Below are 16,085 nucleotides of genomic sequence, written 5' to 3' on the forward strand. Positions count from 1 at the left end.
AAATTAAATTTTCTCATTCCTTTTAAATAACTTTTGAAAATATTCCAACAAGTTGTTGAATGGATTATTCTCTACATACAAGTCATTTACACACACAAGTTTATACAAGTCATTTATATTGTATTGTTTAAGAATTTTTTATGTATGTGTATTGATAAGTTTTATATAATTCAAAACTCTTCCTCTTCTTCCTTGCATTATAAAAGTGGATTTTATTGAATTAGGATTAACTTATATAAACTTGTATGTCAAAAAGACTTGTATGTGTAGCAGGTCTCTTGTTGAATAAAGTAATGTCACTTATGAATAACAATACTATACGAAAATTGAATGTTGTAAGTGAAAATGGTAAGATTGGATTAAGTCTAAGGAGCAACAAGAATGACGAAATCCTCCTTAACAAGAAGACTATGTTATACCAACTGTCACACAATACTCACAATTTTAGCAGAACAATGGTTTGGTACATACATGAATTAATACATGAGAGTCTCCATTACTATTACTAGCAAGGGAAGAGACTTGGACAAGGATCCCTCTCTAACCTACCATTTGATAAAAAATCCAGTTTCTTAATCTTCTCCTCACACCAAAACAGTTGTTCTCTGCTCATCCTCGTCATTCGCAGAACCCTCGACAGGATTTTCACGTCGATCAGCCCAAGCAACAGCTGAATGTCCTCATGCTTCTCCGGCCAACTATTCTTTTTCCACCCTTTCTTCTTTCTACGCACTTCCTTCAGCTTCAACACTTTCTGCATTTACAAAACAACTTAGTGTATGTTAAGTAGGCAACTAGAATTGATGTCACCAAAGGATCTATATATATATATGACTTTACCTTCTCAAGAGTAGACTGAACCTGGTGTAGAGGAGTTGCAAGCTGGCTCTGATTTCCAAAGAGGTTGATGACCCCGCCTGACTTTTTCTTGTCCCTCTTCAGGAACTGGTGGAATGTTAGGATAGAGCTTTCAATTATCTTCACAAGATCAGGAGCCAGAACTCTCGAGTCTGATTCATCTATGAATTCATGTTCTGATCCTGAACACAACCATAATAAAATTGATGATACATCCGACATATTCTAACATGACAACTGACATTTCATCATTAATCTAAAATGTGGGACAAAAATAAGACATGTGACATTAGACAATATCATGTGCTTGTCATGTGAAAAATTAACATTTCCCCTTGTAAGTAATAGCTGTAGCAACACTCATGATGATTCACAGTAAAGTTACCCTGTATATTAGGAACCTGAAGAAGTTTAGGCAAAGTGTTCCTAGTTCGAGCATAAATTTCGGCCCGGAGGCCCTGCTCAAAAGGCTCATTTTCAATAAACCTTTGTAATAGAACTTGGAACTGTTGAAACTGCTGAGCACTGTGATTGTAACACGTAGGATTTTCAGGTTGCCAAGATATCTTGTGACTCAAATGGGAGAATTGGCAGTGGAGTGCCTCCCAAGTTAAGCACATTTGACCAACATATGCTGTTTCAATATCCTGGTAGGGATCATGTTCTGGCTGCTGAAGATGTTCAGTCTCATCATCAGGACCTTCAAATTTTTTTAAGGAAAGACAACGAAGGGGAGATGCCAACTTCCTTGATGCAGATCTTGGTGACGGAGTTGAAGGATACTGTGGACCTGACATAATGAGGATGTAATGATTTTAAAGACATACAAAAAAAAAAGCATATTTAGTTAGAAATTGGAATTTGTAGGTGGTAAAAGGATCATCATCAATTCAAGACCACCTTCAAACATATATTTACTACAAGTCAAAACAACAAAGTCTAAATTTTTTAATCAGAGAGAAACTTGTCTACACATTTTTCAGAAATTCTGGATGATGAAAACCAACTCCCACTTTTAAGTAATAAGCCAAACTAAACCTAGATATATGCTCAATCCAAGCTAAGAAAATGCCAGCATACCAGCTATTACTGAATACTGATATATGCATATGAAGCTTAAACATGATTTTACCATTGGCAATCAGGAACAACTGAAAGCTACCTTTGCCAACTTCATTAAGCTGCTGTGTGCTCATCCGATCGAAGAACAGCATTCTTTCGCAGTACTGTTCATATACAGCATCAAAGCCACGCCACCATTGCTGACCCTCTGCTTCCACATCTCTCCAGTCATTGGAGCTTGTCTCTCCTTCGTCCTCTTCATCCTCCCCTTCCTCAGGGCACGAATCTTCTTCTGGAATCAACACCATAAAACTGTTTCTTCTCAACTCTTTCAGCCTTCTCTTTACTTCATTTGTAATAAAATCATCATCATCCTCAGTTTCCGCCACAGGATCTGCATTCACAGATTTACACTGATCAGGACCGCCAGAGTTAGGTTTAGGTTCCTCAGGCTCTAGCACGTCCTTGTTCACCAGATCCTTTCCTCCATCTGCTTTCTGAGATTTTCTGAACTTCTTGATCTTCAAAAAATCCATGCGTTAACACTTTGCCTCTCAAGTCTCAACAAAAAACCCAAAAAAAAAAAAAAACTATTCCAGCAGAACCCAGTCTTCCATATCCTTTAGATCAAAACCTACAAAAAAAGAGAAAGACAGATTGAGCAACACAACACAAACAATGTCATAATGTAATGTAGCATAAACACTGGGCTTTGCTTTTCAAGCTGCAGTTAATTATAAAGCTCTGTGGACTGTGGAGCCATAAAAGAAAAGAACCTTCAACTTGCTCTAAAGCCAAACACTAACAGTACCAAAAAAAAAAAGGAAAGAGAGGGGGGGGGGGGGACCTTGAGCTGCTAGATTCAACACGTGAGTGAGTGATCTAGTGGCCAAGCAAGCATATACCTAGCTTTATGTAAATGTCATTCCTTTCGATTCAGATAAACCGCAAGGATCGGAGAACAACTACTGCTAGTATCCATTGGGAAACAAGGAAGATGAAAACCAAAAAAAAAAAAAAAGCAAAAATTTGCAGTTTTTGAAGGAGGGAGAAAAGGCTAGAGTATTAAATCCCCCGCTTAATAGAAAGTTGGTGAAAAGGAAAGAATTTTCAGCTGAATCTGAACCTCTTCTAAAATTGCCAAGAGCATCACGGATTAAGAAATGAAATAGAAAACGCAGTTTTGGCATAACAGTGAGAACAGCAATGAGCACTCAGAGAGATCAGAAACTCGTGATTCTATTCTCAAAATGCGTACTTACTTGCACATTCTTCCTATGTTCAAGTTTTGCAGTCCATTAAACATCAAACAAGAAAAGAAAACATTTTTATTATTATTATTTGGGAGCATAGAGTCACAGACAATGAGGATGATCTCAGATACACATAAGTTGCTTCTTTTCTACTTCTGTTTAAGTAAAAAAATAAATAAAAAATAAAAAACCTCAGAAAAGAAAAAAAGGCACATGTAGGAAGCAGCAAGTGAAGAAATGGACAAAATAAGGATCAAAAGTTACATGCAATGCAGAAATGGAAATGGCCACAAAAATTAAAAAGCAGAAGAGAAAATACTCGGAATATTGTGTTTCTACACAAACCTAAGGAGTTAGGAAGCTTGATAAGATGAATGTGGCACATGAGAAGACCCAGAAGAGCTGAAATTGCAGAGGGAAACCCTAGAGACAAGGAAGGGAAGAGTTGAGTCACTTGAGTGAGTGAGTGCAGTGTTTGAAACTATAAAAGAAATGTTTTTCAAAAAAAAGAAATGCAATAAATGTGAGCACTGTCCTCAGCACTCCGATTGTTTTGTTTTGTTCGATATTTTACTTTCCAATAAAAAAATTATAGGAAACTTTTCACATGTGCCAATTAGTTTATTGGTATACCGATATGACATGTACGGTTCGGTTGATGGTCATTATTTTGTCGTAGTGTGTGTTTGAAAATACCAAAAACAACCCTATTTTGCAAGTTAAAATTACATAAAGGTTAGATTCCGTGAACAGCTTGTTTTAGCCAAGTATAGCCAATAATAGTGAAAGTGGCTTGAGCTAATGGTTACTTGTTAGAGTGGATGGGCCATTTGTTCTTTTAGGCTACGTGTTTCTTAAAATAAGATAAAACAACATAATAAAAATAAAATATAAAAGACAGAAATATAAAATTTTATATTTTTATATTTTATCTGGTAATAAATTAAAATAAATTAAAAATTAATTTTTTTTATTTAAAAAATTTGAAATGAAAAATATAATAATAAAAAATATAATAGTAAAGTATTATTTTTATCTTTAACGTTTGGGGTAAATTCTATTTGTGTCCCTAACATTTAAGGGTGTGTTTGGCAAACGCGTTATAACTTACAGGAGAAGAAGTACGTTTAACCTTCTTAAAAGCTTCAATTTTTGGTTTGGTAAACTTTTGATCCATGAACGTAGAAGTGATTTTACTTTCAAAACCACGTTTACAAGAAGCTACAATTTTGAGCTTCTGCGTTTCACCAACGGGCTTTTAGCTATCAATACTCTATCTTTATTTATCTTTTACCAACTTTATCCTTTATGCATGTTATTATATTATTTATGAAATTCTTATTATTTTTGTTTACATGAACTCTCTTTTTTTTATTATTTATTATTTTTATTTTTTATTAATTATTTATTTGATATTATACACTTTATAATTGCAATTTTTTGTATTATTTTTATTATCTTTTTATTAGGGGTGGCAAAGCGGATCGGCCCGTCCCGCATAGGCCCGCCCCGCCAACTAAAATGGGTTCAAAATGCTAGCCCGCCCCGCTTTATGGCGGATTGGCAGGTTGGCGGGCTAGCTCGCTTGTTTTTTTTTTTTGAAAAATAAAATTCATTAAAATTAACCAAAAAATAATAATTAAAAAATTAAATACAAATAAAAAAATAGTCATATTATAATATAATTTTTTTACTATTTTTTTTAATTTTTAACTTCAATAAAATTGTTCAAAATATTATTTGTCAATAGAATCATCTTTATCTTAAAAAATAAGTCACATAATTTAAGCATATATAATAAATTGTAAAATAAAATAAATAAAGTTAATAACTAAAAGAAGAATAAAAACAAAAATGAAAAAAAAAAGTGTTGAAAAATTCTATAATTATTAATTTTATAATAGTAATCACTCTTTCATTTAATAAAAAAAGAAAAATAAAAATCTTCGGACCGCCCCGCCCCACCAAAACCCGCCAATTTGGCGGTGCGGATTTGGCGGGTTTTTTTAATTTGGCGGGCTCCAAATCCTAGCCCGACCCGCCTTTTTTAGCGGGTTTAGCGAATTGACCCGACGGGCTTGACCCGTTTTGCCACCCCTATTTTTATAATATGATTTATTGATTCTATTAGGTAAAGTAAATTAAACAAAAAATTAATTCTAAATAATAATAATAATAATAAATTATAGCATATTAAAAAGGAGTATTAAGAGTATTAAAAATATACTATATAAAAAATATCATAAAATTTTTTTAATTTATTTCAATTACTATCAAGATAAATATTTAATTTTTTTTATTATTCTTAGTACTCTCTAAAATTTATATTTTGTTAGTTTTAATTAAAAATATATTTTGCTAATTTTTATATATTATTTTTATTTTATTGTATAAATATTAATTTTATTATAAAATTAATTAATAAGATCTATTCAAATATCTAAATTAAAATGATAAGATAATATACAAAAATTATTTTTAAGTTGGTGTCTATTAGTAATTTTTTATCTAAAAGTGATTTTGAGTAGTATAATCCAAACAACATTTATTTTACTATAATTCATTTTGATGTAAAAATTGCCAAACATAAATCACCTTAACACAAACCTACTTTTCATCAAAATCAAGTTTGCAAAATCAATTTTATTCAAACTCCCGTTTGTAAACTGTAATCCAAACACACACTAAATCGTCCTATTTGTATCCTTAATGTTTATAAAAGTGATTCAATGTTATCCTACTATCAATTATACTAACAAATCAGATTATATTTTTCAATTATTCTCACTTGGATGTATTCATTCTCAATTAGGTCTCACTTGGATGTGTTCGATTTTAATATTATACCCACTATTTGTGTTTAGATTCAATTATGTCCCCTAGAAAAGTGAATTATGTAAATATTGTAGGAATTAGTTTCAACATTTGATGAGCTATTTTTCGGAGTAGATCATCGATTCCATCCCAGACATTTGTATTCTAACTTCAAGAAGATATTTTTAAAACTCAAACTAAAGCGCTCATGATGTGTAATTGACGGCAGGATAACATTGAATCACTTTTACAAACGTTAGGGATATGAATAGGACGATTTAAACGTTAGGGACACAAATAGGATTTACCCCAAACGTTGGGGACAAAAACGATACTTTACTCAAAATATAATTATAAAAAATTTATAAGAATAATAAAAAAAATAAAAAATAAGTTGTGTCTTTTGTTATTGTCTCCATATTTTTTCTGTCAGGATGGACACAAAATATACTAATTCAGTGTCTCTAAATACAATATTTCTATCCATGTCTCTTCTTCTGTCAAACACAATTTTATATATATTTTATCAATTTTTAGCAAATCGAAGGTGATTCGATATCTATTATCTGGGAGCAAAACTTACTCATCTTTGTGAGTACCAATTTTCTTATAGTGCATCAAAAACCTTTCGATTGAATAGAAACTTAAGGAAATATGAAAAAATAAATAAAAGACTTTGAAAATAAATTGACTGAATTTGAAATGAATTGCATTGAATTTAAATAAAACAGTAAAATGTCCTCCATTAGATCAAAGGACTTTTGAAATGAAAAATAAAAATACTGGAATGTAAAGTTTGAACAGAGAAAATAAATATTGCTTGAATGATAAACTTGCAAGAAAAGTAAAATTTGCAGAAAGTGTAAATAAAAAAGTTAAAACAGTGGAAAGAATCCTACAGAAAAGTAACTCGAACGCAAACTCAGTAAGTCGCTGGGATATGAGTGTGCTTGAGTATTTTCTGAAACAAAATTCCAACATTTATTCCTTCTATTCTTCTCTTATTTATAAGAATCTTCCACCAATTGGGTTGAAATGTAACCTCCAAGTTCATTAATTCATCAGTAAACGTTCTTGCTTCTTTTGCTTGACAAAAGTAACCACCAGGAATAGCTTTCGAAACTTGGACCCTTTGATTTAACATTTCGAGCAGCTTGCTGAACAAACGTGATAATTTTGACACTTGTCCCGCATTTCTAGCCATAAACTTTTTTTATGCAAATCTTTCTTTGAAGACGCGTGCTTACTGACTCTCAAATACACCTTTTTTCGAAATAAAGTATTTTGGACTAACTATTTTAGTATCTCTATCCCAGTATCATGTCTCTCTAAACAAACACAATATTAGATTTTTACCAAATCTTGCAAAAGATCAAAGTGGATAATAGACAAACTTTGAATATTTTTCATCACTATGTGCTCTTGTCAAGGGAACGGACAATATAAAATTAAAGATAACTTAGGATAAAATATGGTATAACTGTAATCGATTATATATGTGTATTTTTTAAGATTGATAGTAATGATTGATGAATATTATTAAATATTAAAAAGAGTACTGCTACACATATAATAAGTCTTGGTATATAAGTCATACAAGCATAGTTGTCAGAACCGAACCGGTGATCGAACCGGTTAGGTCATTGGGTCATTGGGTCATTGGATTACTGGTTCAACTGCTGGGTTACTGGTTGAACCGGTTGACCCGGTCCTATGTAAATAAAAAATAAAAAATAGTCAAAAGTTTAAAATTAAAATTTAAAATACATATTTTTACTAACATTTTAAAAATATCAAGTTATTTTAAAATAATATGGAACATGAACAATAAATATTTTATTATTTTTACTCTATCATAAATATTTTTATTTTGTTTTTATATTAAAATAACTATTATTTTTAAATTTTAATAATTTATTAATTAGTTTATATCTTTTATACTATTATATACTACAAGTATTTATTAAAAAATAATATTAATAGATATTATATAATTATAAAAAAATAAGTGAGTTTATAATTATTGTTAAATAAAAATATAATTAATTTAAGAATTAGTGAATTTATAATTAAAATTAAATTAAATTAAATAAAAGTAAACTATTTGATGAAAGATATCTATATGTATTATAATTTGCATATATTTTAATATGAAATATAGTGGTTTGGTTGTTGTGGAGTGTTTTTGTTTCCTTGAGGGCAGGAGTTCGAACCCTACCTCCAGCATTTTGAAAATATTTTCACTCTCAAGCGGTTCGGTCAGACCGTCTCACCGAGTTTGATCGGTTCGTATTAGTTCATTCTGAATTTGACCAGTTCATACCAGTTCGATTTCTTGTACATTTCAAACACCAGACCGGATCGGTATAGGGTCCGATTCACTGGTTTTCTGGTCGAACCGGTTGGTCCGGTCCATTTTTACAACTATGCATACTAAGGGTGTTTGCAGTGCGGTTTGGTTCGGTTTTAAGGAAAAAAGTCATCCGATTCGAACGCTTAATTTATGTGCGGTGCGGTTTGGATAGGATAAATTTTTTTGGAAATCCGATTCGATTACAAGCGGTTTGGATCAGTTTGGATTTGCGATTTTTAAATAAAAAAATTAAATACATATAACAAGTTTCAACATCAAATTTTAAATAATCAACAATGATATAACAAGTCTTAACAATATCTTAAAAAACTAATGATAACACAACAATAGAAATAAAATTATAGGTTAGTTAAAATAAATAAATAAATAACATTTTAAACATAAAATATTTATTAAATAATAATAATATATAATACATGAATAATAGAAAAATGTATAACAAATTGAACATGTTATAAGTATAATTGTAAATATAATAATAAAATAATAATATTATAGCACATTGTGCGGTTTGGATTGGATTTGATCGGTTATGAAAAGTAGATCCGAAATCCGATCCAATCCAGCGGTTTGCAAAAAATAGAATCCAATCAAATCCGAATTAGTGCGGTTTTAATCGGTTTTCGATTTGGATCGGATTGGATGAACGGTTTAGTTTGGATCGGTTTGGATTTGAACACCCCTAATACATACAAGTTAATTCTAATTCGAGTACTGCTAGCCAATATGAATAAAATGAACATCATCTATACTATTCAGAATAACCATCCGGGTACTAAACATCTTATGTCATGAAACCACTCATGACCCAAAAGCTTAAGCTGATTTTGGGGTTCACCAAGGATCGAACTCTTGACCTTTCGGATCTAGAGCTCTAATACCATATCATGAAACCACTCATCCCAAAAGCTTAACCTGATAAAAAAATGTAACATTAATGGTTATATCTCTAATACTTCCTAAACCTCTATTGTACACATTGTACAAAATTTTCATTGGCTCCCTATACTTTCTCTTCTAATTCAACAAAATTCACTTACATAATGCGTATCTTTGTATCATAAGTTCCTCCTCCTGCTCCTCTTCTTTCTTCTTCTCTTCTTTTTTTTTTTTTTTTTTTCGTTTTTCATCCTTTGCAATTTGATGTGGCTAAAGTTATTGGGCACAAATATAGTAAGAGGACTTGACCAAAATAAAAAGGCGTTATTGTTAATTATATTTATTTTGCATTCAAATAAAATAAAATATGTGACAAAAATATAATTATTATATATTTGTGTATATTACACGCAAAAATATTTTATAAAGATAAATAATCAACTACTATATATATTTATGTATAAATATATGTGTTATTTTACTCAAATTTTTAATGAAATTATTATCCCCTGAATAATCAAATTTAGCATAAAAAAAATCAAATTTGTTATAACCAGGTAATTAAATTTTTTCATAAATACTAAATATGTATTCTTATATAACTAGTGACTGATTTTTTATTTTTGTATTTATGTAATATAGTCAAAAATAATTTGACATACTTTTTTTATATATCAAAATTAATATCAGCATACAAATTTATAACTTACATGAATTTAAGCCGAATATAAAGCACATGGATACAAAAATAAATTTATGTATTCAAACATTCTTTTATTTGAATAGAGTGTTTTTTTTCCACTTCAAAATACTCATTTTATCTTAATATGCATTATCTGTATTATTTTATTTTATTTTTATGTCTTTAGTAAATATTTTTTTAACAATGAATAATATTAATAATTTAAAATTATTGTTTATACTATTGTTATTTAAATATTCTCTTAATAATGAATACTAAAATTCAATACTATAATTTATATAAGAAAAATTAGACACAGATGTATTAAATTTAATTTATAAAAATTGTATAATTATATTTTTATTTTTATTTTTATTTTATTTTATTTAAATAAAAGAATTCATTAACCAATAACTCAAGCCCAATTGACATCTGCTTCTAACACTATATTTAGCCGGTTCAAGTCTAACACTAAGCTTTCCACAACACCACAATATGAGCTGCTTTGAATGTACAACAAGGGCATCAAGCCACATTTCAAAAAAATCCACTCTTCGGTTAACGAAATGGCTGGTACTCATTTCACGGTGTTCAACATCTATGCATATACACATAAAAAAATGTCTTTATAATCTTCACCACCAACTTATTTTATTCATTATATCCACGGTGAAAAATTAAAGAATACCAGTATGCCAGTAAAGTACAATGGCATATGTGAAAGTCTTCCAAAATTATAAAGGCTGTTAACGAAGATACATTAAAATAAATAAAATAGGAAAATGCTTAATTTTTTAATGAAATGAGATGGGATGGGGGAGCACGAAGGCAGAGAGAGAGAGAGAGAGAGAGAGAGAGAATAGTAGAAGAGGACAGTATAGTCGTACCCAGAATATTGTCAGAATGCCGCGAAAAAAGTAGCTTTGGTTTGTGTTTGTTTATTTTGGTTTGGATACTTACCTCTCAAATTTCCATACGAAGAATAATGGAATTGTTTACAACAAAAAAGAAAAGATATTTCGGCTTTTAATATTATTATATTTTGGAATAATAGAAATTCTTTGTTAAAATATTTATCAAATAGACAAATACTAACAAAAACAAAATTTTGTAATTTTTTTTCCCACAATATCCTCAAACCCGACAGGTTAAGAACTAATCTGTCGCGGATCTGAGCTCCATTTAAGGGACTGTCGACCCCTGACACTTATTTAAGCGAACGAGTGAACTAACCACTCGACCAACCCAAGTTGGTTAATTTTTTTTTTTGTAGTTATTTGTAATTTATGAGAATTTTAAAAATTTATTAAAAAAAATTCAATAACAAAATCTAGTTGAGCTGCGATGAAGGCATTGCCAAGCCAATGTGGTGTTGGGCTTAATATAAGTTCGGACATTTTTTTATTTTGGATCTAAAATTGGGCTGAGAAAAGCTATTTTTTATGTGACCCCATTTTATTCGGTAGAAGAGTGGTAGTGGTGTGACTTGTGAGTATACAAAATGTTTATTAAATTGAAAGAATAAAAATTAAAAAGTGAAAATAATAATCTTTTAGGTTAATACGTATTACGTAGGACATCATTCTATTGCGTTAATTATGAAAATAGAAAAGGTTAATGAAAAAGGATGAACATTTTATTAAAAATTATTGACAAATAATATTTTTTATATTTTCCATATATTAAATACGTAAAAAATAAAAAAAAATTATACTATACTACTAAAATGTGTCTTTATAGACACAAAAAAATGGGTCTTTAAAGATACAAGATATTTAAATCATTAAAATACTATTTATATACTAAAATTAGCTATTAAAATTACTTACTAATATATTTGTGTATAAATATATATTATTTAATTTATTTTTAATGTGTATTTATATTTTAATATATATTTTATATTGATAACTAATTTTAATACTTAATTTTGATATATGCCTAGCACGATTGATAAATAATATAATAATACATTGCTCTTCATAAAATTGAATCCAAAATAATGCGACACTTTATTCTTATTACTAATGGTTACAATAATAGAGATTTTGAGTTATGCAGGTAAAAGATTCCTTGTTGGAAAAACCGGCGGGGCAGAATGCAGATAACTCTAGCGATAATGATCTAATAGAATATAATACATTACAGCAACTGTTGTTACAAGTTACAAGCTACAGAGAGCAGAGTAAACCCTACAATTTGGATCTGAATAAACAAGAATTGATGTTTGGAAAAGAATGGGCTTGTGGTTGCTAGCTAGCGACCTAACCAAGCAGATGGTATAGGGTGAAACCTGCTTTTAGCACATGCCAAAATATCATAATAATCTAGATTGTTGAAGCAATCACGGAAATCGGTGAAAAGCTTCTCAAACACCCTCCATTGCACTTTGACAGATCTAGTGTATGGGTATGGAAGAAAGATCTGCTGAAAATAAAACGAATAAGATGCAATTGAAGTAGATTGCAAAATTGAAGCAGCTAAGGTGGACTTACATCCCCTTCTTGGGCAAGGCGTTTAAGCAAAGAATAAGTGTGGTGGTCTTCATGGAGATTGTCAACAACAGCCAGCCATATTCGAGAAGCAAGATCGTGGGCTACGTCTCTGGACTTGCCACAAGCAATGAACTGATCTGCTCAGATGACAAGAATGTTATTGCAATAATAATCATCATGAAGAAAGAAGCAAGAAAGGGCGTACCAATAAGGGTTCCATGAAGGATTCCAGAGTGAGGGGGCATAAGAGAGGGATGGAGGTGAAGCTGGTCCCTGAGGAAGAGGTAGCAGTGGCCGATGACCTCGTCCGTGTGAGGATCGGAAGCAAAGAGGTGTTGGGTGATATAGAGGGCCATGAATCTCCTGCGATGAGAAGAAGGAAGTAGTAACTAAGAGTATATAGCAAAGAAGCATTTCGTCAAACAAGTAAGGTGCGTGATGTGATGGATTACCTCTTTGGGTGAGGGGGAGGAGGAATGGGGCCTGGCCAGGAATTATTGGCGAAGAAGGGGTAAGTGAAGGAGAGAGCGCCTTGCCAGAAGGATTCGCTGCGGAACATGGAAGCCCACTTCTTGCTCACGCATGATATCTGGGGCCACTCCCACACCCCCGCCCTTATGAATATCTCTGCCACCACATGCTCCGGCAACTTCCCCATCCCCGCCTCCTCCTCCTCCTCTTCCATCTTCCCTTCCTTTTTGATTGGTAGCTGCTTGCTGTTTGTTGCCTCTTCTAATATCCAATTAAAGCGGTTGCCTTTTGCTGACTAGCAAGTGACGTACCACTCTCGTATTTTACAACCAATTGTTTTTCATCTTACCCAACTCAAATTATAGAATATTACGGTCCATATATACATAGAGCAGAGATAAGGAATCAGAATGGGCTTCCATTCTACCTCATCTCGAGTTTAACGAATTTATTGCAAGACATGAGTCTGACATGGAATCTTTCACGTAGCTCTACAGTAATTAAACATCGCCTTACAAGTTGAAAACAAAAACTGAGGTGACACCTTTATTCGAGTCTAGCTGCTGAGTCTTTCCTATTTATAGTTTGAGAGATTTCAATCTGGAAATACATGGACTCGGAGAGCTATTGTTGTCACAGATCACTAGTTGTAGTATACGAAAAGTCTTGTCCTTACAACAAATTATCTTCAAATCAACAAATGGCAAAAAATGATGTCAAAGAGTAATAGATTTGAGAGCGTATACTAGTACCACAGCAAGCAAATTTATTGAACTGGGAACTTATCAAATCATAGATGTTTGCTTGTAAGGAGGAAATACAAAAACAGATTGAGACAAACAATTCTATCAAGTTTTCTCCACCGCCAATTGTAAATGAATTTGGGCATTCAGGCAATTCTCATAATTTAAATTGCTTCTTCTCCTAGGACATCAGCGCAAATTATGAATCTTGTGAATACCAGGCTGATCCTATAAGCTCCAACTTTTGGTTTACCCACTTCAAATTTCAAAATGATACTTGAAAATTTGAAGACAGACATTCTCCTTAGTTTGCAAATATACAACGAATGAGTAAAGATATGTACGTACAAATCTACCTCATAACTCAGAAGCGAAGGAAAACGAATCAGAGTGAGCATAGTGCTACATTACATCTGATGTAATCTCATCATCAGTTAGGCAAAAGCCACTACTAATGTGGCCAGCCACTTGCATATCAGTACAGAGATTGGGCTCTGGTAAATACAAAAACCCCTCCACCACCAACAGCACGACCCAACAGAACATTCTCATCCAAATAACTAAGGTAGTATAGTCCTCCTACTGATTCCCTACAACTCAACCAAAATGCATCACATAGATCTATTTGTCAAGAAAATAACCAAAGGAACTATTTCAGCCTAGTTATCATTCATGATATATACCTTCCTGGATCCCTCACAGGGATTTGCGCTTTGAATGCACGTAGAAATTGCAAGATCTGCAGGACAAACAGACCATGTTGCTTACAACACCAAACCCAAAAAGAAACGTGTTTGTGTATTCTAGTTAACCACTATGAGCTCTGTACTAGTCCTTGCGCAGCGACGAAAGTACGATACCAAAGTTTTGGGAGAGACATTGCTTTGTGGCATCAGTTGGTGAGATCAAATTAACAGCCTCGAGTAAACAAAGCAGAAAGAGTTAACAATGAACTGAATTACCTGCAGATTTATAAAAGATCGTGGTAGTACCGCCGGAGCTATTACTGCTTGCAGCTCTTCGCTAATATTTATATCTTGAACCGTGATCTGCCAGGCATCTGATGTTACAACCCCGTAATGGCAGCTCAAGAAGAGAATGTCATATTAATACCAAACATCAATAGTAGATTAGTCGAGTTCTTTCCCCCCTCCCCCAAATCACAAGTAATGAAATGTGAAATTTGAGGGTATGGCCACCCTAAATTTCTTTATTAGCAATAATAGTCCACCCAAAAACTAAAGAGAACATATAAGTTTAAGGCAACCCTCCTACCATGAGTTAAGTGTGTGGCTCTATTCTAATACCCAGAATTAGAAAAGCAAAAAAGATATGTTTACAGTTAACACAGCTGTATCTCCAATACTGAGAGGTAGGTGATGTAAGCCAAAATGATTACCTCCTGAAACTGAAGGTAGATATTACGCAGGGAAACAAGCTTAAACTTGGCAGAAACAAGTAACGTAGCACCTTCTTGTTCCTGTATAAAATAGACCAAGACCAAGAATGTTTACTCTAGAGCAGCAAATGAAGATGGAAGCATGGGAATAATATATGGAATTATTAGAAAGTTGAAGGAATGAAAAATTGAAATTGAGGGATTGCATGGGGGCGATGAGGAGTAAAGGACCTCTAAGAAAGTTGGAATACTCCATCGGACAATATTGCGGACAAGACCCCCATGGGATTGATTTCGGCACTCAAACTTCTGAAAGATCTGTCCAACCTGAAAGAAAGGAAGAGTGGCAGCGGCTTGGAGAAGAATGAGGACATCGGGAGCAGAAGTATACTGGAGGCGCCATGTGCCGTCCAATTTGGGCAGACTGATAGGGTGGCCCCCGCTGTAGCCTTCTAAGCTCACCACAGCCTCCTCGATGGAAGACCGCTGCTCGGGAGTGGCGGAGAGACCTCTTTCTGTGTCCTGGATGCACTTCAACAGCTCCATCTTCCTGCTCTCTACAGATGCAGCCACTCGCAGCTTTGTGCTACTCCTGCAGGATCGCCTTGATGATGTCAAGGGCCGCCAGCCATTGTCATTGCCTCTCCTTGTCCATGGTAGGTACGATGAGGATGCTGAATGGAACACCAACTCCATCCCTTGAAACCTCAAGGACAAAAGGGACTATGCACTCCACACACTCCTCGCCTTCCAACCAAATACACAAGATAACTATCAGACTAAATTGACTTTATAAAACTCAACAAGTCAATAGTAAAATTATCCGTCTTTACTATTATTAAACAAATTAGTTACGGGTAGTTTTTCAAATTCGTCTCAATATAATTTTATCAATCAAATTCAGTTTTCAAAATTTACAAGAGATTTGTATATATTTTTTGTCCAGCAAAACGATATATCAAAATGCTCACTTAACTAAAACACAAGTATGTACTTCGGAAAATATTTGGCATACGGATATGACATTACGCTCTGAGCTCAGTTGACGGACTAAA

At 32.7% G+C, this 16,085-nt stretch overlaps 3 protein-coding genes across 5 annotated transcripts; all 3 read right to left on the reverse strand.

The window, feature by feature from the left end:
* Window positions 1–331: 331 nt before the first annotated feature.
* Window positions 332–3,728, reverse strand: LOC107638383 (DUF1666 family protein (DUF1666)). Of its 2 annotated transcripts, none has more exons than XM_016341619.3 (5): window positions 3,519–3,728; window positions 2,021–2,554; window positions 1,244–1,648; window positions 841–1,040; window positions 332–754 (listed from the first exon to the last, which is right to left on the reverse strand). In XM_016341619.3, the coding sequence occupies exons 2-5, from the start codon at window positions 2,454–2,456 to the stop codon at window positions 506–508; spliced, it is 1,290 nt and encodes a 429-aa protein (XP_016197105.1). In that variant the 5' UTR covers window positions 2,457–2,554; window positions 3,519–3,728; the 3' UTR covers window positions 332–505. The 2 variants fall into 2 exon arrangements, with proteins under 2 accessions (XP_016197105.1, XP_088340725.1); XM_088484599.1 differs by lacking the exon at window positions 3,519–3,728 and adding an exon at window positions 3,183–3,300.
* An 8,293-nt stretch (window positions 3,729–12,021) lies between these two features.
* LOC148566427 (uncharacterized) lies at window positions 12,022–13,574 on the reverse strand. 2 transcript variants are annotated; one of them, XM_088485435.1, is made up of 4 exons: window positions 12,870–13,574; window positions 12,623–12,780; window positions 12,418–12,554; window positions 12,022–12,349 (listed from the first exon to the last, which is right to left on the reverse strand). In XM_088485435.1, exons 1-4 carry the CDS (start codon window positions 13,100–13,102, stop codon window positions 12,179–12,181), a joined length of 699 nt encoding a protein of 232 aa, XP_088341561.1. In that variant the 5' UTR covers window positions 13,103–13,574; the 3' UTR covers window positions 12,022–12,178. The 2 variants fall into 2 exon arrangements, with proteins under 2 accessions (XP_088341561.1, XP_088341562.1); XM_088485436.1 differs by having other exon boundaries at window positions 12,022–12,346; window positions 12,870–13,480.
* Window positions 13,575–13,634: 60 nt separating this feature from the next.
* LOC148566428 (Plastid-lipid associated protein PAP / fibrillin family protein) lies at window positions 13,635–15,837 on the reverse strand. Its single transcript, XM_088485434.1, has 5 exons — window positions 15,262–15,837; window positions 15,031–15,111; window positions 14,594–14,680; window positions 14,315–14,370; window positions 13,635–14,221 (listed from the first exon to the last, which is right to left on the reverse strand). Exons 1-5 carry the CDS (start codon window positions 15,724–15,726, stop codon window positions 14,107–14,109), a joined length of 804 nt encoding a protein of 267 aa, XP_088341560.1. The 5' UTR covers window positions 15,727–15,837; the 3' UTR covers window positions 13,635–14,106.
* Between the last annotated feature and the right edge of the window lie 248 nt (window positions 15,838–16,085).

Source organism: Arachis ipaensis, chromosome B4 (assembly GCF_059453495.1).
Source record: "Arachis ipaensis isolate K30076 ecotype BB chromosome B4, ASM5945349v1, whole genome shotgun sequence".
Lineage (NCBI taxonomy): Eukaryota > Viridiplantae > Streptophyta > Magnoliopsida > Fabales > Fabaceae > Arachis > Arachis ipaensis.